General features: G+C 46.6%; 1 protein-coding gene across 2 annotated transcripts in view; it reads right to left on the bottom strand.

Annotated features, from left to right (window-relative positions):
- Nucleotides 1–25,122, bottom strand: part of RCSD1 (RCSD domain containing 1) — a 214,117-nt gene that overhangs the window by 175,014 nt on the left and 13,981 nt on the right. Inside the window, exon 1 of one of the 2 annotated variants that reach the window (XM_078656702.1) lies at nucleotides 21,983–22,088. The exons of the other annotated variant lie outside the window; for it this stretch is intronic. Within the exon in view, the coding sequence (XP_078512828.1) occupies nucleotides 21,983–22,060 (78 nt within the window). The 5' untranslated portion in view covers nucleotides 22,061–22,088. Of the gene's footprint in view, nucleotides 1–21,982; nucleotides 22,089–25,122 lie in introns of those variants that run through there. 2 annotated transcript variants of the gene reach the window in all.

The raw sequence follows: 25,122 nt of genomic DNA, 5'->3' as shown, positions 1-25,122 counted from the left end.
GCGCACGGGCACAGCACCAAATCGCCAGCTAGTTAAACCTCTGTTTAAGCCCCTTTATATCTCGCTCCCGCTCAATACGCATGCGCATTGAGATAGGTCGCTCGACCTAAAAAACTACATTCAGCTTAAAGATATGTATTTGTGTAATTTTGCAATACATTTTCAAAAAGTAACATTTATTAACTTTCACTTGACAATGTTTTTTAACCAACTTAAAACATATGAATATTTTGGAATTTTAAATGAACATTTAAGGATAAATAGGTAAAATGCATATAATTAGGAATTTGTATAAATGCATACATACATATATGAGAGAGAAAGAAAAAGAGAGCACATGAAAGACAGAAAGAGATATAAGAGAAATGCCCATATGAAACAAAACACGGCTGAATAAAAACTAAAAACTAAATCCTGTATACAAATTAAGGGGTGTTTGAGGTCTATTTCACTCAAATACAAATAACAAGAAAACATAAAAAACAAAATGTCTGTTTTTTCACTTAATATATATAAAAATACAAAGGTTGAAGTAACGTTATAATGAAGTGTTGAAATTAATTGAAAACTAAAGGTTATAAACTCCCAAAATACTACTGATATTCGCCAGGTATATTTCAGTGAGGTAACTATACAGTGCGTTCCCACCTTGCACTGCTTAGAACCTCACGTCACGAGTGACATGTTAAATGACATCACTGATGACATCACTGGTCACATCTCAAAAGATGTTGCATTCCATAAGAGAATCAGCATTTTACACAGAGTAAAGTCTCCTTAGAATACACATAATTCATAAAATGATTGTGGTACCACCAGCAAATGATTGATATTGTGAATAAAATCTGTTATCATCCTTTATATGTGCTTCTTTTGTGACCATTAAAAAACAGCCTTTCACTAAAATACATTTCAAAAGGGTGGACCATATCCCAAAGTCCTGAAATGGCGGCCACATGTTGTTAATACTGTAGCCAGCCAATCAAGGGGGGTCCTTTTGAGCACCACCCATCATGCCTTTAGGAGTAAGGATGTGCTCCCTCCTCCCACTTATATGTTTTTTAAAATTCATTTCAGGGTACAGGCACCATGCACAGAGCACAGAGCATGGTGCACGTGGGTGGCACAGGTAGGGCACAAGGCAGCAGCTGACCAGCCAAGTGCAATAAGTCTAGGAGGCATAGGAAGGTGTAAAATCTCTGCAATAACCACAGCTAACGTGTTGTCTCACCGCTGCAGGTGTCTATGCTGTGCCTATGCTACTCTGGGTTACTTCTTCAGGACTCCTCCATAAACAATCTTGCGCCTCATTTAGGGTGTCAGGGTCATTAGGGTGATTACATGGATTCACCAAAGAGCCAAGGGTAGGGGAAGTAACACCATGAACCCTTTGACCTTTGGTGGTATCTTATACCACTCTTAGCCCCTCATGACTCTCCTGTTAGCTGCTGAGGAGCTTGGTAAAGAGCGAAGACGAAGACTAGAACCTACATATTGTAAACATACCTAGGGAGCCCTGTGTAGTGTCCAATTTAAGATAACTTGTGATCTGTCCTAGGCGTTCCCTTAGTAACTTTTCACTCAGTTCACAAACAATTATTTCAGTGACACAATAACAAGCAACATTTAAGGTTGGGGCATTTAAATGCCTATGCCAAACTCGAATAGGGAGTGTCTTTGTGATGCAATTCCACGATTTCAAGTTCGCTTCCATCCTTATTTCTTGCAGAATTGCACAGTTTGGTGGCCCAAGACGTAGCTCTCTTCCGACTTGTCCCTATCGACTTTAGCCCCAAGGCACAGTAGTTCTGGCCATATAGCGCTTGAGGGGGACCATTGCATTAAAAGCTGTTAACGGTTTTAACGAAGGGCCATCAAAGCCCCTTTCAAATTTCATTAACCCTCCGAATGCACTTAAAGTGTCTAGGTGCAATTTCCATCTTAGTTTACTGCTGAGGTATTTGTACAAAGAAACTTCCCCCAACTACTTACATGCCAGTTGACCATGTATAAAGGCTTACTTCCCCCCCTGTCCCAAGCACCAGGATTTGTGTTCCATATCAATTACTGGATGATTGACCTTACAGTATTTCAGATCTTCCGCAAAAAGAGAACATGCCAACGAGCCTTCTCTGGCGCTGCACCAAAATTGTGGAACTCTCTCCCACCGGAAATTCGTAGAATCACTTCCAAGGTTGCTTTCAAATTGGAAGCAAAAAGATTCCTCATGATTAAGTTCTTACCTCAACACGATGGACGACTGTAAGCCCTAATCGCTCTGGAAATACCACAGCATTGGTTAATAATTCTGTTTGTTACTATTGTATTTGCCCCCCTTACATCATTATGTATCATCACTCCCATGATGTCATTTTCTATCATTGACTAGCCTACCCTACGTTACCCCTGAATTATATAGGATCTGTTATGTTTGCACTATATGATCCTATCCCCTAGATTCATCAAAGTCCCCTTTTGCGAGTCTGTAATAGCGATTATTAAGGAATCGCTATTACAGACTCGCAAAATGGGATTCATGTACAAATCTCAGTTTTTTTGCGAGTCCTACAGCTTCCTTATTTGAATCTGGCCCTTTGCGAGCCGACTTTCGTTTCATGAATCTGGCCGTATGCCTATTAGATTCCCCATTTTAGTCTTGTTGTGATCTTTTTCCCTCCTCTCCCTCAAACTGTAAAGCGCTCTGATATCCTTCGGGATCAAGTTTGCGCTATATAAAACTTTATAAATAAACTTTCTAAATAAATACTACATTCTGTCAATTTCCTTTGGAGCCCTACTTGAGCCATACCCAGTAGGACAAAGCCATTGGCATACAACAAACATGGCCCATACGGACCTCCGATTGGAGGACTGAGTATTCTGTAAGGCTACAGGAAGGTCCACAAGGTATAGAGCAAAAAAGACTGGTTGCTTCCACACACCCTTGGTGGAGCCCATTCTCTCTAGGACGTTAGAAGACAAATATCCACTCATATCTAATTCCACTCCTGCTGCCACGCCGCGCCCTGCTCCCACACCACCAAAGCCGCGGGAGCACTGCCCACCAGATTACAAGTTCTCTTGTGTCTGGAGGGTGTTTCTTTGGCAGTCCCACAGCGGGGCCTTAGAAAAAAGGAGGCACAATGGAAGCGCCAAAGGCAGGTACTGCATGGCTTGGACTCTGCAGTCCATGCCGTGCAGGAACCTGGGTCCATGCACACAGCGGGTCAGCAGGTGCCTCTTTGCATGCACACCATGGCCTTGCGGCAACAGGGGACCCAGTAGGGCTCCCTTGGTTTCCTCTCTGCCACAGTTTTCATGGCGGGCTCACCAGAGGGACCTCGTAATATGCTTGGCGGGGCCGCAGCGGAAATGCCTAAGTATATTGCGGTCTGAAGACCGCTGCAACACCGCCAGGGATCTCGGATCCCTTCTGGTTGTAGCAGTCCCGTGGCAGTCCGGCCACCCAAATTGTAATAGGGCGGTCGGACGGCCGGTGACCGCACCGCCACCATGGTAACTCCAGTCCATCGGACCTACGTAGTCATAATTAGGCCCTGATGGTGTTCCAAAGGGCAAAGCCCATACCTATGATTCACAAGAGGGCAGAGTACATACTACTGCTGTTCCAGAGGGCAGAACCCATACTAATGCACTCCAAGAGGGCAGAGTACTTACTAAAAGGGCAGAGCCCATACCTATGGTTCACAAGGGGAGAGGAGTTGGCCTAACGGCTAGGGCGCTCAAACTCGGACCTGGGGAACTGGGTTCGAGTCCCGGTAATGTCGCTAAACATCCTGTGATTCTGGGCAAATCACTTAATCTCCCCGTCCCTAACAAAAATGAATGCGTGTCCTCATGTAACGTAACTGGTGCTATGTAAAGCGCTCTGATACCCGATTTGGGTCAAGTTCGCGCTATATAAAACTCTGCAAAAAAACAAGAGGGCAGAGTCTATACTAGTGCTGTTCCAGAGGACAGAGCCCATTCTAATGGTTCACAAGAGGGTAGAAACACATTCTACTGTTGTTCAAGTGGCAAGAGCACATACTAATGCTGTTCCAAAGGGCAGAGTCCATACTAATGCACTCCAAGAGAGCAGAGTACATACTAAGAGGGCAGAGAACATACAAATGGTTCACAAGAGGGCAGAGAAGCTACTAATGTTGTTCCAGAGTGCAGAGCACGTACTAATGATGTTCAAAAGGGCAGAGTACGTACTAATGCTAAGAAAGAAATGCCCCTAAGTTATGTTCCAGCAGCACTGCACACATGCAATTTCACAGGGTCAGATTGGGGCTGAAAACAGGCCCAAGGACGAGAGTGTGCCTCCATAGAGAATTAGATAGTTAAAAAAGTGACCTCTGTTTGCAAATTGGGGCAGTTTTGCAATTGTGAATACGCAAGTGTTTTGCAAGGTATGGAAGACTGTATGAATTTGAGCTTGCTGCACGAAGTGTTTATTTTAATATCGGGGAAATCAACAGTAAAAACCTGCCCAGCAGACCATAAGGATGCCCACAAACAGACAGAAAACCAGTCTACAAACTGACGTGTCAGACCAGCCCATCTGGCACAGCCTGATGGCCCTGTTGGCCAGTCCAGGCTGCCTGTTGGCTAGTCCGACCCTGAACATTCAGACCATAGCATATAATACCACAAGAGAGAAGCGCACACAGTAACACTGTCTGAAAGTGGAGAACACTTGTTTATACTGCTAAAAAAACAGAGCATCCTTCAAGAGGGCAAAACACAGAATATCATTGTTCAATAGGGAGGAACGCCAACCGAAAACACTAAGAGTGCAAATGCAAAGCATATAACAAGATGTTTCAAAAGAACAGACCAAAACCAACAAAGTCTTAGAGTAGACCCAAACCAACACCGTCTGAAGGAGCAGACTCAAACCAACACAGTCTAAAGGAGCAGACCCAAACCAACACAGTCTAAAGGAGCAGACCCAAACCAACCCCGTCTGAAGGATCAGACCCAAACCAACACTGTCTGAAGGAGCAGACCCAAATCAACAAAAATCGAAGGATCAGACCCAAACGAACACCATCTGATGGAGTAGAATGAAATCAACAAGGTCTAATAGCAGACCCAAACCAACATAGTCTGAAGGAGCAGACCCAAACCAACACCATCTTAAGGAGCAGCCCCAGAGCAACACCATCTGAGGGAGCAGATCCAAACCAACACAGTGTGGAGGAACAGACCCAAACCAACACCATCTGATGGAGTAGATCCAAACCAACAAGGTCTAATAGCAGACCCAAACCAATCCCGTCTAAAGGAGCAGACCAATACCAACCCCGTCTGAAGGAGCAGACCCAAACCAACAAAAACCGAAGGATCAGACCCAAACCAACACCATCTGATGGAGTAGACTGAAACCAACATGGTCTAATAGCAGACCCAAACCAACACCGTCTGAAGGACCAAAATCAACACCATCTGAAGGAGCAGATCCTTAACCAACACCATCTGAAGGAGCAGACGCAAACTAATACAGTATGAAGGAGCAGCCCCAAACCAGCACAGTCAGAAGGAGCAGACCCAAACCAACACAGCCTATAGGAGCAGACCCAAACTAACACAGTCTATAGGAGCAGACCCAAACCAACACCATCTGAAGGCGCAGACCCCAAACCAACACTGTCTGAAAGAGTAGACCCAAACCAACCCCGTCTGAAGGAGCAGACACAAACCAACACAGTCTGAAAGAGTAGACCCAAACCAACACTGTCTGAAGGAACAGACCCAAACCCAAACCAACACCGTCTGAAGGTGCATACTCAAACCAACACTGTCTGAAGGCGCAGACCCAAACCCAAACCAACACAGTCCAAAGGCGCAGACCCAAACCCAAACCAAGACAGTCTGAAGGCACAGACTCAAACCCAAACTAACACAGTCTGAAGGCGCAGACCCAAATCAACACCGTCTGAAGGAACAGACCAAAACCAACACAGTCTAAAGGAGCAGCCCCAGACCAACCCAGTCTAAGAGCAGACCACAAATAAATGCCATCTGAAAGAGCAGACCCAAACCAGCACAGTCTAAGAGCAGACCCAGACCAACAGTGTCGAAGAGGGGAAAAGAAGTGCACGCACCAACACTGCCCACAATAACAGAGTACAAACCAAAACAGCAAAGAAAACCCATTGTCCAACAATGTCCAAAGTAGAAAATGTGGTGCACATACCCACACGGTGCAACAGAACAATGAAGCAGAGGATAGTCTGTTATGGTGGCCCCATTCCAGCAAACTACCACATGTGCCATTCACATACGTACTATGGCTTAACAGCAGTATCCCTCTTCCCAGTCTCCCAGTGCATTATAAGGCCAATACGTATATATTTCACGGATTATCTGGTATAGTTCAAGTGTATTTTTCGAAGTTACACATGCCCATCACCATGCATTTTGTTCATTGTAGTTTTCATGTGGCGACGTCCTCACAGTTTGCTTCATTGCAACTGTTGATACGCAATTTGCGGTGTTTGGTGCAGAGGAGTGAAACATTGCTGATTTGTAAGCCGATTGACCTCCACTGGCTCCCCGTCAGCAAAAGGATCACGTTCAGACTACTCACCCACACACACAAAGCACTCCACAACTCGGGCCCGGAATACCTCAACAGCCGACTCACACTCCACACACCCGCTCGCCATCTCCGCTCAGCCAACCTGGCCCTCGCCTCCATCCCACGGATCCGCAAAGCCACCGCCGGAGGACGACCCTTCTCCTACCTGGCAGCAAAGACCTGGAACTCCCTCCCCACCCACCTACGACTGACCCAGGACCACCTCAGCTTCAGGAGGCACCTCAAGACCTGGCTCTTCGAGCAGTAGCAGCACCCGCCACCCCCAGCGCCTTGAGACCCTAGCGGGTGAGTAGCGCCCTATACAAATTTTCTGATTGATTGATTGATTTGCAATCTACTTTACGATTCACCACTTGTTTAAACAGCTGTCTATCCTGCAAATTACTATATATTTCAGTGCCATAAATTTGCAGGCCTCAGACACTTGACCACAAATGTAGGACAATGGGGATTGGTGTAGGGCAGCACAGCAAGTCAAACTCCTGAGCGCAGAGCAAGGCAACTAAAAATGGTCTTGTAAATATGGGGAAGCATCAAAATCCAAAAGTGTTGCGTGGGAGCACCCACTGCAGCACCCATGAAACGCCTCCTTAACGCACAGTAAAGCACCACATTGATTTGTGCTGCCTTGCCTTACTCCATATCTATCAGGCCATTTAAAGCCCCGCAGGGTGGCTTTATGTGGCCTCATAGATATGATTTTGTGATATGTGCCGGTCGAGCATCACAAAAAGTGCACTCCGGCGGTGCAAGGGGTTCATAAATATGCCCATTAGTTTAGTTTTGCTGCCTAAGAGCTGTAGATTCGCTTTTGTGCATCATCCAGGTCAGTATTCAGGAACTTCGTCTACTAAAAGCCCCCAGTTTACTGCGACTCACAATATCAGACAAACAAAATGATGCATCCCAGCTGGGATCAGGAGCTGGGTTGAAGGGTGAATAATCTATCCAAGATACAAGGTCTCAAGCTTCGCTTCATCCTGAACCCAAAAGCACATACAGATAGTGCTGCTAGCTGTCAGTAATGAATGAAGCCCCAATTTTTCATTTTATTTTTCAATAATTTATTTTTTCCCTTTAATTTGGGGGCTGACATCTTAGCACCGTAGACAACCACCTAATTCCTGCATATGGATGGGGTACGAGGTCTGTGGTCACCTATAACCCGTATGGCTCGATCCGAGTCGGCATTTGTTAAGATAGCGCCCTATGTGGGGGAAAATTTAGCGCCCTTGCTGATGCTAGCGAATCAAGGGGCATATTATCGAGTTAAAAATTATCGCGGGTTTAGTGGCAGAAAACCTGGGATTCTATTGGAATTCTCAAGGGCATATTATCAAGCCCATTATCGCCGCTTTTGCAGCAGATTTCTGCCACTAAACCACCGATAATTTTAACGCCGTCCTTGATAATATGCCCCGAAATGAGGCAGCATGGGGCCACTGTTAAGGTCACTGGTCAGTCCCTGGCTAAGCAGTGACTGCCCCTGAACAGAAATGTCTACAGACGCCCCCCCCCAGCTCACCTAAATCACGATAGCTTAGCTGCCTCACCTGATGGTGGTTTGGTTGGTGTGTGTCAGCAGGGGTGAAGGGAGGGCAAGGAAGGGGGGAATGGGGTGTTAACAAAATTGCCTATGGTGTGATAATGAAGGATTGAAACACCTTACTGGCAAATCAGACACATGAAAACACAGGGACATGTGCAAGGCTGGAGCAAGACATGGGTACTGCTGTTGGCATTCCCTTAATGCACACAGCTCCGTGCACCCCTCAGAACGGTGGCGCCCTGGGCCAGGGCCCAGCCCGCCATGCTAAAGGCCAGCCCTGGGCTCTTTATCACTCTGTGGAGCCACGCCGAGATGTCTTGTCCCAGGTGAGGCACGCATCATTTGAGTGCTAAAGGGTCAGTCATTCAGTCTTTCTTCACCTCTGAAATTAGAAGTAATTAGCTATCAACACAATAATCAAATAACATGTCATCCCCTAGAAGTTCATGCTCTCCTTATTTCTAATTTACAGGGTCCTCGTCTCTGAAGCGGCAGAGGCCACCCGTCTTCTCCAACATGTCCGCCGACGCGTCATTTCTTTTAGATTCACCGCATTCTTTAATACTGCACAGCCCCCTCCACCCCCGTGCCAAACGAGAGAGACCGCTAGTCAGGGAACCAGCTTCCTTCCGCCACTCCTTGATAGGAGTTGGGTTATTCCAATCATTTCTACGGGTGCTTAACTGGTCCAACATTCCTGCGTGCTTAAGCTTCCAGCTCAATGCTGGGCATTCCACAGCTGCCAGGCCGGCCTAATTGCTACCAAGCATTGCTCGGATGCCAGTGGCATTCCAAAGGCACCCGTTCCAGCTCGCCCAATGGGCTAGGGCTATACCAGTGAATGCAGGGCCACAATGATGCAGAGAGGCTGTGGCGAGAGCACTCACTGCCCGTGGTGCACGCATTTTAACACCCATACCGCCACCATCATCATTACAGAACTTGCTGGGTCTGGTGGCTCAGTGGACGAATGCACCGACTGCAGGGGCCTGTGTTTGACCTCATGGTCACAGGTTCAAAGTCCGGCAGCTCCACTCAGCCTTTCATCCATCCGTTCAAATCCTAGTGGGTCCACTCAGCCATTCATCCATTTGAGGTCGATAAAATGAGTACCATTTACCTGGGTAACAATAAACATCTGTTAGTCAGCACCAAGGTGCGCTTTACAAATATACATGTTATGACAAGATTATGCTTTTGGTTCAGTTTTGTGGGGCCCACTTCTTCCCCCAGTGCCAGCCTCTCCTTTTGTTTCCTTTCCTGGTCCTGTTGATAGTCACATCTCTTCCACTTCACCCCAGCCCTGCCCTTTACCAGCACTGATGCTCGAAGTTATACCCACCTATAAAACTTAAATTTCAAAAAATGGTTAACGGCCGCTAACTCATATGTTTAACTAAATTTTCAGCCCCATTTGCTCACTCACTTTTCTTATTAATACTAATATTAGTTTTCTTGTGACGCAACCACTTGTAAACACTCCATGTTGGGAGTTATTTTAAAGCATTGGTACTCACAAATATTTTCCCGTAAAATGTGGTCTATGGTGTGACCGAGGGCCGCACGGATGGCAGCGGGGGGTGTAAAGTGGGTGTTGGGTAAGCAAAGCATGTATATCTAGTGGGTGTCTTTACAAATTAAGGTGTTTCTAACGCTAAGGGCCTAGTTACTTCTTTTCCCTAACTGCAATTAACCTTTAAATAAGTGTTTGCTGTATATTTTATTTTTATTCGTTAGTTCTGAGTAGAGTAAACGGCAGCCCAGTGCTACTGTTCACCAGGGGACCGCATGTAAAGGTCAGGAGGGCCGCATGCGGCTCCTGGGCCGTACTTTGTGTATCACTGTTTTAAAGACATAGGGCTAGATGTAGGTAAATGGCATTTACCGATTCGTAAATACCTAATTTTACCGATTCGGTATTTACAAATCGGTAAATGCTATGTAGGTAAAATCGTTAAGATTCGGTAATTACCAAATCGGTATTTACCGATTCGGTAATTGCCATTGATTCCTATGGGCCTTGAATCGGTAGATTTACAGAATCGGTAATTTTTAAGTCCCCTACATCTCAAACTCCAAATACCGGTCGGTAACGGCCGAAATCGGCTGTTACCGACCGGTATTTGCCTACCTACATCTGGCCCATAGTTACTGCAGCTTCTTCTTCAGTGCTCACCAAGTCAGAGGAGACTTCAGAGGCGCAAACATGAAGGGGAAAAGGAGTATGGTATATGCGCATGCGCGCCCAGTGACGCACACAGCTCCCTGCACCCAGAGGCGTCCCCTCAGCTAGGGCCCGCCAACAGGCCCACATGCCTCGTACAGAGGTCAGTATGGACAGTTCTGAATGCGCAGTGGAGGAATCCCTTGGTGTTTTAGTAAAGTAACGATGTGTGATAGGTGATGATAATTCCACATTTGTAAAGCACCAATTTATCACCCATAGGGGTATCCAAGCACTAGGGGGGCATTGGGGAGATTAAGTGAGCTATTGCCAAGAGTCACATGATGCTGAGCTGTCGCCGGCACCGGCGATTGAACTGTGAGCACCGCACTCCGGATTCAGCCACTTTGGCCACTGCTCACGCCTCTCCCTGAGGTAAGGCCACTTTATCGAAATTTCACTACTGTTATATCGCTTCCAACAAATAAAAATAAACAACTCTGTCTTCAAGCCCGCACCAGTACCACAAGGAGTACCCCAAGGCTCCATCCTCTCGCCAGCCCTATTCAACCATTTCATGGAACTCCTCACAAGTATCCTGAAACCAGCTGGTATCAAGTATCACCATTATGCCAACGACACTCTACTACAGAATAAAATCACCCAGCGACATCCGACATCTTAATGCCACACTAACTAAGATACTACCTTGGCTAATCATCAACCACTTTAAGCTGAACCCCAACAATACTGAACTTCTTCTACAAATAACAAACTCCTACCCATCCAAGAATGGCTCGAACATTTGGACACCCTAAACTGCCCTACCACACTGTCCAACTGCGCTAAATCCTTGGGTATCACACAAGATAAACTTGTCAGTGAAAGAAGACACTAAAAATACAGCCAAAGGAGCATTCTACACACTAAAACATCTCAAGAAAATCAAACCATTTAATCCCCCTGACGATCTTAAGATGGTAGTACAATCCCTAGTCCTCATGAAACTTGACTACAGCAATGCCGTCCTGCCAGGAACCCCCAAAAGCCACCTTGCACCCCAAAGAACGATTTTCAATGCGGCTGCCAGGCTCGTCACTGGAATCACATGGTTTGACCACATCTCACCAGCCCTCAAAAGCCTCACTTGGCGTCCTATTGAAGGAAGATGCATCTACAAGACAGCATGTATCACCCACAAAGCCCTACATACAAAACCCCCCAAATATCTAGAAACTAAAGTATCGCAAGCAGGAAAATGCCAGGCTCTGAGAAGCTCTAACTCTTTTTCTCATACCTCCCAAATTGAAAAACAAATCATGTCAGGCACGCTTGTTGAAATTGGCATTGTATATACACATAAGCGGCGTTCATTTGTGTTCACTGTACCCCTTGTTGTAAGCAGAACGGATATCGCTAAAACACTGACTGTGTTATCCCGCTAGCATAGACCCATGCACACACGTACACGACAGCCATTTTAGGTATCATGGTCTCCCAGTTTGCGATCGATCACCAGCGCCCCTTCCCTGACCCTGCAAGCTTCCCCCATGCACCCTGACTGCCCCCGCTCTCACATGCACAAGTCATGAGCCCTCCCCTCCCGCATGACTCTGTCTCTGAGAAATCGCACCCCGCGCCTGACCAAACCCCTCCTGTCCCTCCATGAATACCCCTCCTTTGATGACCTCTTCCTCTGAACCTAATTGTCTGCATGGACCACTGGTCATCCCTTAGCCTGAGGATACAGTTCATTGCCCACTACTGTATGCACTCGCCTCTCTTGAAAGGAGCCACTATTGATCATGACCACCCCACCCCCTGAGATTCGATCAGGAGCACACATTCCAACGGAATCAACAGCACACTCAGCTGCATGACAGCCCCCTCCTATTGTATGGAGGATAAGGGCCCCTACTGTAGCCACGTGTTGGAATATCTTCGTACTTTACAATGTCTTGATTGTGATGAAGGATGTGTGTGTGTCATAAACCTGTGTATAAAAGACGAAGCCTCAGAGAAACTTGTTAGAGCACCTCCCGAAGACACTATGCGAGTGTCCGAAATGACATGTTCTCCTCATGAGTAATAAACTCTGTTCTTGTTTTCCTGCTTCCAGTGCCCGTCTCTTTGTTTGGTAATTATTCAAGATGGAAACGAAGAGTCGCCCTGCACCAGCAGCCTGGGCATCGGGTGCGATATGGGCTGACTTTTCTACACGCTCCTTCGCCAGTAATGGCCCCAAGATTTGGAACTCACTCCCTAAGAACTTACACCTCAACACCTGTTCTTGCTTCAAATAGGACCTACAATCTCTACTACTCACAACTACTTCAACAAGAACATAAGATGATTTACTTCTCCCAAACTCGCAGCCCTCTTTGACAATTTCAGTTGGGATGGTCCCCTGACTAATCGACTATACAGACTCCAAGCCGTCCACTTCCCCATTACCCAATTGCTTATTTGTTCTACATCATTGTATCCTTATTGTGGTCTACTTTACTGCTCTATTGCCCTATTTCTTTCTATAGGACTGTTTGTTATTCTCAGTTGAGTTTCGTCACACACTTCTTGTAAGCTTATTCTCAAATCATGTAAAATGCTCTGATACCTTTGGGTCTAGCCAGCGCTTTAACTACTTTTTTTTTTTTTTAAATAGAAGCCAGTTAGATAGCTTAATCGGTTGAAGGGCCTGCTACCAAGAACTGAATAGAACCTATAGAGACTACCCCATGTTTATCAACTGTACCCCGAATATAAAATATACACGAAAGAGCTCACGGATAGCAGTGTGTTGTCAGTGCTTCAAGAACTAGCCACTTGTTCTACTCTCAATACGACCTATTATTAAATTAAAATATGTATGCAATATAGAAAGTGTCATTTATGTTTTTGAACTTGAATGAAACTGAATTATTTACTTCATACGTTTGTTTCTAGTGAGAATGAACTACTCACATCTCTCACCAGACTTCTACAGTTAAATGTACTCAAATCAACTTATGCAAAACCCAGGTGGGGCGATGTAAGATTCCCCAGCAGATTAGTTGCATGTGAACAAGTTCACCACTGTGCTAGCGCAAGAAACATTATACAGCAAGTGGCATATTTAGGAGTCCCTTGCACCACCGTAGCATCACTTTTTAAACATTGTATTTTCTGTGTTTTTAAAGACTCTTGCACTATTTCGCCTGGCATTACCTGCACTAGGTTGAGCAGCAGAGTGCGTGCTGCTTCGCCCTGGTCTCTCGTCTTGCCGCCATTCCTTTGCTCGAGGGAGCCGTCAGACACGCCCACCGCGGCTGGCCACGCCCCCCTTCCAGGTACAAATAAAGGCGCGCTGACTGCTAGCGCTGCATTTACACCCTGAGACACTCCTGAGGCGGAAAGCCGGGAGCTGATATTTTAGAAACGCTAATCACTTTTTAAACATTGTATTTTCTGTGTTTTTAAAGACTCTTGCACTATTTCGCCTGGCATTACCTGCACTAGGTTGAGCAGCAGAGTGCTTGCTGCTTCGCCCTGGTCTCTCGTCTTGCCGCCATTCCTTTGCTCGAGGGAGCCGTCAGACACGCCCACCGCGGCTGGCCACGCCCCCCCTCCCAGGTACAAATAAAGGCGCGCTGACTGCTAGCGCTGCATTTACACCCTGAGAAACTCCTGAGGCGGAAAGCCGGGAGCTGATATTTTAGAAACGCTAATCACTTTTTAAACATTGTATTTTCTGTGTTTTTAAAGACTCTTGCACTAGTTCGCCTGGCATTACCTGCACTAGGTTGAGCAGCAGAGTGCGTGCTGCTTCGCCCTGGTCTCTCGTCTTGCCGCCATTCCTTTGCTCGAGGGAGCCGTCAGACACGCCCACCGCGGCTGGCCACGCCCCCCTCCCAGGTACAAATAAAGGCGCGCTGACTGCTAGCGCTGCATTTACACCCTGAGACACTCCTGAGGCGGAAAGCCGGGAGCTGATATTTTAGAAACGCTAATCACTTTTTAAACATTGTATTTTCTGTGTTTTTAAAGACTCTTGCACTATTTCGCCTGGCATTACCTGCACTAGGTTGAGCAGCAGAGTGCGTGCTGCTTCGCCCTGGTCTCTCGTCTTGCCGCCATTCCTTTGCTCGAGGGAGCCGTCAGACACGCCCACCGCGGCTGGCCACGCCCCCCCTCCCAGGTACAAATAAAGGCGCGCTGACTGCTAGCGCTGCATTTACACCCTGAGACACTCCTGAGGCGGAAAGCCGGGAGCTGATATTTTAGAAACGCTAATCACTTTTTAAACATTGTATTTTCTGTGTTTTTAAAGACTCTTGCACTATTTCGCCTGGCATTACCTGCACTAGGTTGAGCAGCAGAGTGCTTGCTGCTTCGCCCTGGTCTCTCGTCTTGCCGCCATTCCTTTGCTCGAGGGAGCCGTCAGACACGCCCACCACGGCTGGCCACGCCCCCCCTCCTACGCACAGAGCTCCACTATATAATATGAGTCTCTGCCGGAAGCGCAGCGGACGAGCGCAGCGGGCGCGACGATTGCGCTACCAACGGCTCGAAGAGTATCTTTCAGATTCTCAATAATCTTACCCAACCTGACAGTGCCAAAAATACTACCCCACCCACACAAGCACTCTGTGACAATCTCGCATTATTTTTTAAAAATAAAATTGAGACCATCATCCACAACCTGAACACGTCCCTACCACTGGACAGTTCCAACCATGCTGGCCCCGGGACCGGCATCACCGTCCCTGACCAGATTCACACCGGACACCCCCCCATAGAAAGGTTGCGGGAATTTCCCCCCATTTCAGAAACCGACTTTGACAGATTGGCGCTTGGGATCACTTCGGGCTCCCCTCTCGACCCTCTGCCTCCAAAAATCTGGAAAAGTTTTGGAACAGAACTCTTCGGCACCCTGCGCAGGATTTGCAACCAATCTTTGGGTTGCGGATTTGTTCCAACTCCTTGGAAACATGCTCTTGTCACCCCGCTGCTAAAAAAAACCTCCTTAAACCCTGAGTGCATGTCGAACTATTGGCCTATTTCCCTCTTGCCGTTCCCGGCAAAGATTACCGAACGTTGGGTGAGTTCCTGCCTCTCTCAACACCTGGAGCAGAATCACATCCTGGACGATGTCCAATTCGGTTTCCGTCCAGCACATGGCACCGAAACAGCTGTCCTGACAGCCATGGAAGATCTTCGTATGCGTGCAGACAGGGGCCAGGCAGTAGCCTTGATCTTGCTGGACCTGTCTGCCGCATTCGACACGGTTAACCATGGGATTCTGCTGAAGAGACTCGGGGCGGCTGGAGTGGATGGTACGGCTCTGCTATGGTTCCACTCATATCTACGGGACAGGAAGCAGGCTGTGTCCCTCCCCCTTTCCAATCCGCCTCTTCCTCAGTGCCCCACGGGGTGCCCCAGGGGTCGGCTATCAGCCCCATTCTTTTTAACGTGTACCTTAAGCCCCTGATCGCGTTAATAAAGTCCCATAGGGTAAAAGCCATCAACTATGCGGACGACACCCAGTTCATTCTCTCCTGGGAGGGAGATGAATCCATCTCTCTAACATCATTTCACGACTGCCTAAGAGAGACGGCTGGCTGGCTGCATAATAACTCCTTGCAATTCAATTCCTCCAAAACTGAGGTTTTGTTTTGCACTGGAAGCCGAATCCCACGCCCATTCCCTATCGAATTCTGGCCCCCGGAAGCACTAGAAAAACCACAGCCAGTCACCACGGTTCGCAACTTGGGTGTCACGATGAATAATAAGCTGAGTATGGAATCCCAGGTTGCAAAAACAGTGGGGATCTGCTCAGCCCTACTGCGCTCTTTGCGCAAGATCATGCCACTCCTCCCCGCACAAGCTCGAGCATTAATAGTCCGGTGTACCATTCTTAGTCGCCTGGACTACTGTAACGCACTATTACTTGAGTCCCCAGTCGTACTGCTGGATCGACTCCAAAGAGTTCAGTCGGCTGCCGCCAAGCTAGCTCTGGGCTGGTCCAGGAGGTCCTCTGCCACAGCGGCCTTGGCCGAGCTGCACTGGCTCCCTCTCAAACAACGAGTGGCCTTCAAAGCCCTGTGCCTCGTCTTTAAGGCTTTGCACGGAATTGGACCCAGACCTTTGCAAGCCATGTTCTCCTGGTACACCCCCACCAGATCGCTCCGCTCTGCCCACGCCTGCCTTGTCACAGTACCTAGATTCAACAAGGTCAGGACTGGGGGGAGATCCTTCAGCTGCAAAACTGTGGAACAATCTGCCCCTTGACATCCGCCAAACGCCTCAACTACTTCCCTTCCGAAAACGCCTCAAAACCTGGCTGTTTCCCTAACCCTATCTACCTGCCAATCAATCTCAGTACCCGCATTTAGGAGTAGTCTCCAGCGCCAGGATACCTGCAAGGTGACAGCCGCGCTATACAAATGTTAAAAATAAATAAATAAATAATTGTGACGCTCCTGCAGTGCAAATCACAAAATCATATTCATGGGGTCACGCAAATCCACTTTACGTGGCTTTGAATGGCCTGATAGATATGGAGTATGGCAAGGCAGCGCAAATGGCTGCGTTGCCTTACTGTGTTAAGGAGGCGTTCTGTGGGCATTGCAACACCCATGTGTTTTAATGCTTCCCCAGATTCACAAAACCATGTAAACCTGGCGATGTGCCCAAACCTTAGGCCACCACAGGGGAGGCGCAAAGAGGAGAAATGGCTTTATTTCTCCTTTTCTCCTCTTTCCATGTACACTGCATTTTGCAACACATATAGTAAGAGGAAAAAGCCTCCCAGGATTGTTTTTGTGCAGAAAGGGCCCCTTCCTGCACAAAAACAATCCTGACGACAACACAGGTACCCTGGCACCATGGTGCAAGAGCGCCTGCATTGGTGCCAAGGCAGGAATGCACTGTATTAGATAAATACGGGGCATTCCTGCTCTTTCACTTTGAGGTCCAGCAGCACAGCAAGGGGACTTGCTGTACTGCTCTGCGTCAAATCCCTATAAATGAGGCCCTAAGTCTACTCACAGCGAGCTCTCATGCAAAGTTCTGCAGTCATCATCCCAGCTCTTAAAGTCCTATTTAATGTATTTATTTTGGAGTTTTAATTGTTTTTAAGTGCTGCAGGTCAGCAGTGCCACTTCACAGCACTGGAGAAAAAAGAAAGACAACCCCATGATAGCTCTGAAAACAAGAGTTAGAGTTCTGCTTGATGGATAGAATGGGCATATATCTAGCATTGTAGAAGAAAAACGTTCCCATCTATGCACCCATGATCAGGAAGAATATCCCCCTAAACATCAGGACAGTAGCACCCAGTAGGGGGCAAGGGTGGGGGGGGTGACTTGCGGGGGGGGCGTGCGGGGAGGATTACGCAGGGGAACCAACCTTTCCGCCGGGTCCCACGTCTTCACAGCTTCTGCTCCCCTGCCTCCAACAGGAAGCAGGCAGCCAGGTTCGCTCCCCTAAGCCAATCACAACACAGCAAGCAGCTTTGAGATTGGTCGGGATGGCGCCCAGTCAGGGAATAATGGGGTGGCATTTTTGTGCACTCAGGAGTGGCCAAACCACTCCTCCCCTGCCCTGCTCAAAGAGCAGAGCAGCCCCGCCCACCCGCAATGCAAAGCAAACATAAAATGGTTATAAGTACAAGTTATTACCATTTTATGTTTTGGCTTTCTCGCACTGCGAGAGAGCAGTGGGGTGACGCTCCTCCGCCCTAGTGGAGGAGCCACCCCTGCATCAGGACTGCCCCAAAGTTGCTCCGATTTAGGAAAGAGTTGATGACTGACCTCTTTAAAGAACACAGCATCACAATGCATTAACACCCACAACCCTGCTGCCTCTCCTATTACTCATAGGCTTTAAGCTTGTTCTTTGACTGTTCAGAGTGCCAGTGAATTTGGGCTAAGTTTGCACTATGGAAATACAATAAACATACATACCTACATATTAGACAGTGGGAATGGGCTGAGGAACTCGGTTAGGTCTCTGTTATTTCCCAGTTTTTTTGCCAGGTGTCAAGGCCTATTTTGAAAGCCTTTTAAATAATGAAACATTGAGAAACATTTCAAATAATGAACTCAAATGAACCATGCTCAACAACTTCATGAAAAGTTTTAGAAGTTTTGTCTAGAATTAGGAACTGCCCCTTTAAAATAACGACATGAGGCAGGAAATTTAAGGGAAGAGAGGAAATCCTTTCTGCTTTTAGGTCGAGCATTCGAGACCTATGTATATACTTTAGTATATATTTATATGTGTTTGTACTTTATGGGCTCTGGAGATCAGCCCTAGGACTTGTCTGCTTCCGCTTAGGGACTTTTTTCTGTTCACCTGCCCCTATTTAACTTTCTTGATAGAAAACGACCAGCAGAGGTCAGTAAAATACCAGAATGACTTTAGCATTTTCTAGATTCCAGTCCATAGAAATTGTCTTCCACGTGCACCCATAGACAATAATATTGTTTTCAAATCTTGTATTTTCAGTGATGTGACCACCGAATGCCCTGATTTTATATTAAAACAGAGCTTTGAACTATACCATTTCATGCTGATAGGCAATATTTCTCTCCATGTGTTCCCATACCTGGCGTGTCATGCATTTTGGTGCTTACTTTCCCCCCATGTTAAAGAACAGTAGATGTTTCAGCTCCCAGGCTAATGTGCTGCATGGCTAAATATATATAAGAACCCAAAGGCGAGACCAATTGCATTGCAAATGCTCGTTAGCATTTGTGGCAGTGAGCAAGGCAAGGGAAAAGGAAATAAAGTTTAAATCAACAAAAAACATTATTCAGCTATGTTTTATAAAAACAGCAGTTCATGGTGTTAAACTGTCTCGTAATTTGCGAGTCCATGATGGTCGTACTAATGCCAGGCTGTGCCCTATACACATGCCAACAACATAAGGAAACACATACCTATTTTATCATATTGTTTTCCATTAGATAGGGCTTTTCTTAAGACCGATTCAATTAATTAATTAAAAAAGAAAGTTCCCACTGTAACTTTTTAGAATGCAGAGTTTGGCAATTCAACGTTTGAGAAACTGAACCTGTAAGTCCTTGGATCTGTTCTCTACTAACATTTAAAGCTGTGTTGTCAGGTTTGTTAGTTTAGCATAATATTGTTAAAGTAAAGGTCCAATTTAAAAAACAAGTTAAATAATAATTTCCTTATCAGCCACTCCTCGCTGGAGGTCTCCCTTAAGGAAGATAAAACAAGCTATTGAAAACACACATGGGGGAGACACATCAAGGACAGATGGTGGGGGGGGTTAGTTTTTGTAGGGATAAAGAGGCGCCAGGGGTAGCAATAAGAGGTAGTAGCTGTGAACCCTGGTTTTGTAGTGTGTACCACTGGAACTGCTCCTACTTACCTTGGTTCATTGTTCCATTTGTATGTAAGAGGATGTAGCCTTACGGCTAAAGCGGTCGACTTCGAAGCTGGGGAACGGTGTTTGAGTATCGGCAACGACGCTCAAAATCCTGCGATTCTGGGCAAATCACTTAACCCGTTGCGTGCTTGAGTTGGCCAACGCTGCGCATGACCAACAGCCGATGCAGCCCCGCCCCCTGTATGGAACGCCCGCACTGCGGTGGAATGTCCGCCGCGGTAAACGGGTTAATATCCCTGTGCCTAACAAAAATGAATGTGTCCATCTGTCACAAAATTGGTGCTCATGTAAAGCGCTCTGATACCTGATATCTACGGGTCTAGTTTGCGCTATATAAAACTCTAAAATAAAATAAAAAACATTTGTGCAGGTGGTGGGTACTGAGGCTCATTTATTGGGCACTGTGACTTATTTTTCACATCAGACTTTGAACGAGAGCAAGAGATGAGAAGCAGAATAGGGAGAAAGCATGAGGAAGAGTAGGATAGGAAAACAGTGAGAAAGGGAGAACGCAGGCATGCACAGAGCCTGCAAGCAGCCACGAGTGAACTAAAGAGACAGCGGTGGAAGAAAGAGGCATGAGATGGAATCAAGCCTTGAAAGTCTTGGCATTTGAGAAAAACTTTGTGTCCCTATTTTTAGGTCCGGCTTGACGGTGCAGCTGTCGCCAGACATAATGTTATCAACCTAAAAGGAGCTTTCAGGAGTACTACAGAGAGGGGCCTTGGCCCCACCCGCATGTTGGTAGCCAGGGGTACATGTTTTGATTGGATAGACATTGTGTGCTTCCACAGAAAAAAGTGCTTCCCCTCCAAGCAGCTATCATTTTGTTTATTTATCCAGCTGCCCGCAGCAGTACGGCTGCATGAGATTGAACTTGCAGGGGTACACACATCATACTCTAATGCTCAGTGTCTTAGCTAACCAGATAATTGATGGTGTTTATTGTTTCTCTGGCAGCAAAGATTACCTTCCCTTTCCATCATCAATTTTAGACTTCAATGAATTTGTATGTTTCGGATGCCCATGACTACATTAATCTACATGAATTTTTAGGTCTGGCTTTACAGTGCAAATGTTGCCTGAGCTTATGTGATCAACAAAAAATGCTTTCAGAGTCCTACTGAGAGACGGGCATAGGCTCTACCCTGAAGTACAGGATTTGACTGCGATGAATTTGTGAGCTTCCACTAAACAGCATGCTTGTATTGCAATGTTTTGCTTGTGGCAAAGCAGGACTGAATTGGTTATATGGTGACAAGCCAATGACCATGGCTAAAGGCCTGATCTGTTTATTATGAAATGCTATGATAAAGGGCCTTTGGGTCAGCTCTTTTCTGCCATTGGCCTGTCTGTGTGTCATTCACACTCTGCTTCCATGGGTGACAGGTACAATCTGGGTTAATGGTTCAGTCCACATTAGTCAGTGGCCTTCTTGCCTTGTGAATGATGGTAATCTTCTGGTCACCTGTACATCCACCCGAAAAGAAGCGTGCTTCAATGTTAGGGCTGGATGGCCGTCCATTCATTTTCAATGTTCTCCTTTCAATTCCCCTTTAATATCTTTGCTTCTCCTCTTCTTAAATTAATGTTCCTTAAGAGAATACTACAACTCTCCAGGCAGTGCTAATGGGTCAATTGTAGCTCATTTCATATCCCATGTGGCCACTTCCTCTAAACCAGGAGACCAATATGGAATGTTCGATAAAGCAAGATAGTGGTATTTGATTTAGGTCAATAGCGCCACATGGAATTATCACACAAGTTATTTATAAGAACCCAATATTGTACGGTGCTATAAGGTGAGGAGAACCACACTACTCCTCAAGATAGGCAAAAGCCTTACAGAACAACCAACACTCCTTAGCACACGTATCGCTAATAAAACAACATAGGTATATGACGTGTTTCCACAAGTTCAAATGTAAGTTCTGTGCAAATAAATTAGTCTTCCTTCTTCCTTGTTGGTCACTTTATTATGTACAATTCTTCCCAGATAATATCTCTACAGCCAACACGTGTTTCGTCGCAATCGGGAGGTCGTCCCGCGACTTTCTCAAGGCTATCTCGTTGAGAAAGTCGCGGGACGACCTCCCGATTGTTGTTTTATTAGCGATATATGTGCTAAGGAGTGTCAATATGGAATGTTGTTGTTAACAGAGTGTATCCCTGTTTTACTATTCCAAGATGGGCAACACGTTGATCCTAAATGTGGCGACCATGCTGGAAATTTAAAAGAACAAAAGACTATGTAAATACCTTTGCAAGGCAGACACCTGCTGATATGTTTTGTTCCGTTGTTGCAAGCAGAGGCCCTCCATGTTTAGATGGCGGCATGTTTTCTTTTTTCTTCTTGTATTCTTTTAATCTATCTTGCATATGTTGAGTTTGTTTGTGTCTTACTGTGGCTGTGTCAGAGAATGAATAAAGGAATGAGTCAGTGGATGGATGAATGGTATGCATGAGCCCAAACAATGAGTGATGACTTAATGAGTGACTAATCCCATCAATGGCACAGGCACGCTCATTTATAAGCTACCCCTTTTTGCATTGCCAAAGTTTGTTCTTTTACAACTTAAGCACAGCCCTGCTAGCATGAAGGCAAAAGGAGGAACAGCCAGCAAACATGATTTGACATTCACCCACCTTCCTCTCTACCCTCCATGCTTATTTCTATTTTTGGAGTGTCCGGCAGTTTGGTTTATCTCACACATTAAGCAAGAATGCTTATGCTCTGCTGAGCCAGGAAGTTTCACTTCTCAAAGCCATTCCTGGAATCAAAGCATCTATGCCTCGACTCTAACGCTGGAGACCTTTATGCTGTCTCTAAATTCATTGCAGTAGAGGATTTGCTCAACTGTTCTTACAAAAGGCTAACAAAAGACACCCTGCCACTGCTCATCCTGCAATGGAACTTTGTTGGTGTCTGGATCAACCTCCAGGTCTTATGATTGACACACAGTACCAGGCTAATATCGCACATCTGCATCTCTGTCACAGTCTGCACCTCTGCCACAACATCTGACTGCTTGACTACTTGGAAAACAGTCACCGTATGGCTGTTTGGTTTTATGTGTGTCATGTTCCAAGAGCTTCACCTCTAGAGCCACCCATCGCTGTCCTCCAGTCCTTGATACCTTCAGAAAGGCCCTCTGCGGCTTAGACAAATAGATGGCGTAGCGTGGAGGTCTGTGGTTAATTTGTAAAAAAAATAAGTGCGGGGGCTCTCGTCAGGAGGCAGCTTGCACCAGCCCATTTCTCCTGTTAGCGCTGCCTAAAACAGAACCAACTGCTAACCATGAAAGGGGGAAGAGGATGGGGCGTAATGGCCAGAGCTGCCGACTTCGGAGCTGGCGAACGAGGTTTGAGTCTCGGCGTCGGCTCAACATCCTGTGATCCTGGGCAAATCACGCAATCTCCCTGTAATTTAATGTGTCCTTATCTGGTGCTCATGAAAAGCGCTGGTGTTGGTGATAAAGTGCTGGTGATGAGCACCGGAAACCACTGGCTCAAATTAAGCCCTGGTGGAGGTCTTGTTCTCTATGCCAGATTTTCTCACTGTGGTCAGATCCAGTTGACAGTTTACTCGTGAGAGGTAGTTGTGCGAAAGAGGGAGAATAAAAAGAGCTAGAAAATGGCATAACGGGGGGCTCAATGCTCTTTGCATCTCCCGTCCACCCCCTTCATTCATCCATGTTGCTTCCTTCATCTTTTCATCCAGGTCAGGTCACCCTTGTTGCGTCTTCAGCACCGAGCAGCTATTCAGCTCGTCTGCACTTTATCAAGGGTAAAAAACAATCCTTATTTGTTGTTTTTGGGGGGTGGGCGTGGCCAAACCTCAGACTGGTGGTGAGGAGTAGCAGATAGCGCAGAGAAGGGTCTGAATGCAACTGCAACACTACAATCTAAAAAATAAATTTAAAGAATGGGCCAAGGCTTTTCCAAACTAGTTTTCCTGCCCAAGTCTTAGGTCTGACCTGTGATGGGACATGGACCATTCATGGTGAACATATTGTAATCAACTTTTACTCTGAGAGGCCCCTTCGCGATCTCTAGTCCGTCAACTGGTGGGTCCCCGTGAAAGCAACTTTAACTCTGATTGAGCTTACCTGGTTGCTCAAGATGTGCCCCGACTCTCCACCACTTGGGGAGTCCTCCGGACCTTGCTGGTTAGCTCCGAAGTATCTTTTCTCATCCTGCGTGGGTTGCTGTTGCAAAGGCTTGTTTTGTTCAATCCGAGCACCAATGCCACAGCACTCAACATCCTTTATGGGACAGCTCAGATCCAGCTCCTGGTCATCGTCGAAACCTGCTGGTCCTCGTGGCTGCAGAGTCAAGCTTCACCTCTTCATCCCCGAAACACCCAAAATCTGTGGACATTCGTCTAGCATGTCCCTGGTCACTGGCAAGTGACCCAGACTCTGTCCCCTCTGCTTTCAGGTTTTATACATCTTCGATATTTGTTGTTTTTGGGGGGTGGACGTGGCCAAACCTCAGACTGGTGGTGAGGAGTAGCAGATAGCGCAGAGAAGAATCTAGAATGCAACTGCAACAACACAATCTAAAAAAAAAAAAAAAAAAAAAAGAATGGGCCAAGGCTTTTCCAAACTAGTTTTCCTGCCCAAGTCTTCGGTCTGACCTGTGATGGGACATGGACCATTCATGGTGAACATAGTGTAATCAACGTTTACTCTGAGAGGCTCGGGTTTAGCCGCCTGCAGTTATTGGCTTCTTTGGTTCAGGGGCCTTCACTTACCGACTTGAGACAGTCCATCAAATCTTAGATCAGCTGACAGGAGTATTTTAATCTACCTTCTTTCTATTGGCTGTTTGGTCGTATGCTTCCGCTTCTCCTAAGAATGTACGAGGGACTATCTTTTATGTTTGAAAAGTTCATCACACATTTAATTCTTAAATGTATCCATAAATTGTATGGTAGGGAAGACGGTGGCAGTGTCTTTCCCGAGCCGCTTTGTTTGCCACAGGTAGAATTCAGTGCTCCTCATGCTAACGCTGATTTTTAAAACGTGCATTTTAAATTTGTAATTGTGTTCTGACTGCAACTCTGAATGCATTTTTATCAAAAACGCTATCTGTGCCATTTTGGGGAATCATAAGGGGGGCTTGGCACTCACAGGATTACTACAGGAAGCCTGGGCTCAGTCATCACTCCTGCCCGCCCCGGTCCGATACGGTAGCCAGTACCGTTGCGCGGAGGGCGGGTCAGGGAGAGCCAGGCACTTCCGCCCTACCACTGGAGCTGTTAGAGCTCTAGTCGTAGGAACTCCAGGGCTATTTAGCCTTCGTCTGACTTCGAGCGCGCAGCGTTCGCACGCAGGGAAGCGCCGAAGACGCGCCAAAGAGTAGCCAAAGAGTAGCCCGTCTGCACCCGTCCGCGA

Source organism: Lissotriton helveticus, chromosome 8, assembly GCF_964261635.1.
Source record: "Lissotriton helveticus chromosome 8, aLisHel1.1, whole genome shotgun sequence".
In the NCBI taxonomy this organism is placed as follows: domain Eukaryota; kingdom Metazoa; phylum Chordata; class Amphibia; order Caudata; family Salamandridae; genus Lissotriton; species Lissotriton helveticus.
This window is presented reverse-complemented; position numbering and strand designations above follow the sequence as displayed.